The sequence below is a fragment of the Nanorana parkeri genome, unplaced genomic scaffold (genome assembly GCF_000935625.1).
Source record: "Nanorana parkeri isolate BGI_ZX_2015 unplaced genomic scaffold, ASM93562v1 scaffold5270, whole genome shotgun sequence".
Classification (NCBI taxonomy): Eukaryota; Metazoa; Chordata; class Amphibia; order Anura; family Dicroglossidae; genus Nanorana; species Nanorana parkeri.
In genome coordinates, this window is record NW_017311530.1 from 1 (window position 1) to 3,139 (window position 3,139).

Sequence of the window (3,139 nt, forward strand, 5' to 3'; positions counted from 1 at the left end):
GGAGATGTGTGGAGGGTCTCAGGAGGGGGAGATGTGTGGAGGGTCTCAGGAGGAGGAGATGTGTGGAGGGTCTCAGGAGGGGGAGATGTGTTGAGGGTCTCAGGAGGAGGAGATGTGCGGAGGGTCTCAGGAGGAGGAGATGTGCGGAGGGTCTCAGGAGGAGGAGATGTGCGGAGGGTCTCAGGGGGGGAGATGTCCAGAGGGTCCCAGGAGGGGGAGGGTCAATATCAGTATCAGTGCATCCCTACTTGGAATGATAGACGCTCACACCTCTAGTCTGATATAAACTTTTATTTGTAATTTATTATTTTGCATTATCTTATGTAAAACGAGCTTACGTTATGTTTCTTGTACATTGGTTTATCTTTTTGTTTTGTTTTGTTTCTGTATATTAAACAATTTCAAAAATATAATAAAAAAGGATTTACTGCTATTTATGGTGTTGGGGCTCAAATAAAAAATATACTCCCCTAATCCTCTGTCCTGTCTGGCTGGTAGACCGGTCCCCACAGGCTTCTCCCCCCCCATCATAGAGATCTTTATCAGACTGAACAATCCCATCTGTGTGAAAGCTACTTACAATTTCTCAAAAGCATCAGCAGACGTGTGTGTGATTTGATGTGTAATTAAACTCCTTTTTTGCGCAAAACCTTTCCCGCACTCTAAACATGAAAAAGGGCGCTCGCCTGTGTGACTTCTTTGATGTCTAAGAAGTTCTGCTTTCCTAGAGAAACCTTTCTCGCAATCTGAACATGAGAAGGGGCGCTCGCCTGTGTGCGTGTCCTGGTGTCTACGGAGGTCTTTTTTAATAGTGAAAGATTTCCCACATTCCGCGCATGAGAAAGGACGTTCACTCGTGTGAATCCTCTGGTGTTTCAGAAGGTCTCCTTTCATGGTGAATGATTTCCCGCACTCTGAACAGAAAAAAGGACGCTCTCCTGTGTGAATTCTCTGGTGTTCAAGAAGTTTTCCTTTCTTATGGAAACCCTTCCCGCACTCTGAACATGAAAAGGGATAGCAGCCGGTGTGAATACTCTGATGATTAAGAAGGTCTCCTTTTAGAATGAAGGATTTCCCGCACTCTGAACATGAAAAAGGACGCTCACCTGTGTGACTTCTCTGGTGATTGAGTAGGTCTCTTTTGTCGCTGAAACTTTTCCAGCACTCTGAACACGGGAAAGGTCGCTCACCTGTGTGACTTCTCTGGTGTTTCAGAAGGTCTACTTTCATAGTGAAACATTTTCCACATTCTGAACACGAGAAAGGACGCTCACCGGTGTGAATTTTCTGGTGTCTGAAAAGGCTTGCTTTTAGGGTGAAACGTTTTCCACACTCTGAACATGAGAACGAAGGTTCACTGCTGTGACTTTTCTGGTGTTTATAAAGGCATGATTTACGATAGAAACATTTCCCACACTCTAAGCATGAGAAAGGCCGCTCACCCGTGTGACTTCTCTGGTGAATAAGAAGTTCTGCTTTGCGATAGAAACATTTTCTGCACTCTGAACAGGCGAAAGGGCGCTCACCCTTGTGAATTTTCAGGTGATTACGAAGGTCTCTTTTCACTGTAAAACTTTTTCCACACTCTGGGCATGAGAAAGGACGCTCCCCCGTGTGAACTCTCAGGTGTTCTAGAAGATTTCCTTTCGTATTGTAACATTTCCCGCACTCAGAACACAGGAAAGGACGCTCCCCGGTGTGATTTCTCTGGTGTTTAATTAGCTCTCCTTTTATGGTGAAAGATTTCCCGCACTCTGAACATGAGAAAGGGCGCTCCCCGGTGTGTATTTTCTGGTGTCTGAAAAGGCTCGCTTTTAGAGTGAAACTTTTTCCGCACTCTGAACACGAGAAAGGACGCTGACCTGTGTGAATGATCTGGTGTGTATGAAGGTGTCCTTTGGTAGTGAAACCTTTCCCACACTCTGAGCATGAAAAAGGACGTTCACGGGAGTGACTTCCCGGCTGTACTAGAAGTGTTCTGTATTCAGTGAGAGGTTTATTGCACTGGAAAGAAGACAACAAACTCGCTCCTGTGTGATCTCCTTCATGACTTAAAGAAGGTTCCTCGGGATTAGAGGGATCCATTGATGTCTCCAAATGGGAAGGTCTGTGATGAATGTTATGAGTAATGGGATTCACTCCCGGAGAATGTTGTGTGATGTCATCATCTTCTGCCTTACCATATGGAGATAAAATAAGATGTCCCTCCGATCCTTTCCTATTCCGAACATTCTGACCACCTGCTGGAAAGAAATTATTTGTATTAATTATAAGTATGGAGATGGACCTCCATATGGTGTCCAGTATCTCCTCCTCATTTGTTGGTCACATGAAGTTATATTGGGGAATGGAGATGGACCTTCATATGGTGTCCAGTATCTCCTCCTCATTTGTTGGTCACATGACGTTATATTGAGGGATGGAGATGGACCTTCATATGGTGTACAGGATCTCCTCATTTGTTGGTCACATGACGTTATATTGAGGAATGGAGATGGACCTCCATATGGTGTCCAGTATCTCCTCCTCATTTGTTGGTCACATGAAGTTATATTGGGGAATGGAGATGGACCTTCATATGGTGTCCAGTATCTCCTCCTCATTTGTTGGTCACATGACGTTATATTGAGGGATGGAGATGGACCTTCATATGGTGTACAGTATCTCCTCCTCATTTGTTGGGGACATGACGTTATATTGAGTGTTTATGACTTACTTGTGTCCGTATGTAGAGAAGATTCCTCCTGTTCACTCTTCACCATCATCTCCCCCTCCTCCATGGACTGCTGAGCTCCTCCCACCAACATCTCTTCTTCTTCCTCTTTAACCTCAACTTTGATGTCTTTCAGTTCTTCACCCTAAAATCCAAAGATGATAGAATACATTTATAAAAAGGATTACATAGAAGAATGTCCTCTCATTCTCTATGTTCAGTCTTGTCTACCTGATCATGGTGGGGGATGGTGAGATCTTCCTGGGTGGAGTCCCGGGAACACAGAGGACGGGGACATCTCTCTGGTGGGTTCCTCTTACTGGATCCATCTGTAGGAAACACACACACTGACTGAATACATTGTTTCTATGTGTGTATCAGATGATGGGGGATGTAGGCGGAGCCTCCGTACTTACCCGGTGATGT

At 44.8% G+C, this 3,139-nt stretch overlaps 1 protein-coding gene across 1 annotated transcript; it reads right to left on the minus strand.

The window, feature by feature from the left end:
- Positions 1-580: 580 nt before the first annotated feature.
- On the minus strand, positions 581-2,085 carry LOC108804122 (gastrula zinc finger protein XlCGF26.1-like; the record flags this gene model as incomplete). The annotated part of the gene is made up of 1 exon (XM_018575886.1): positions 581-2,085. A coding segment is annotated over exon 1 (1,505 nt), but the record flags the coding sequence as incomplete, so codon positions are not given.
- Positions 2,086-3,139: the final 1,054 nt, after the last annotated feature.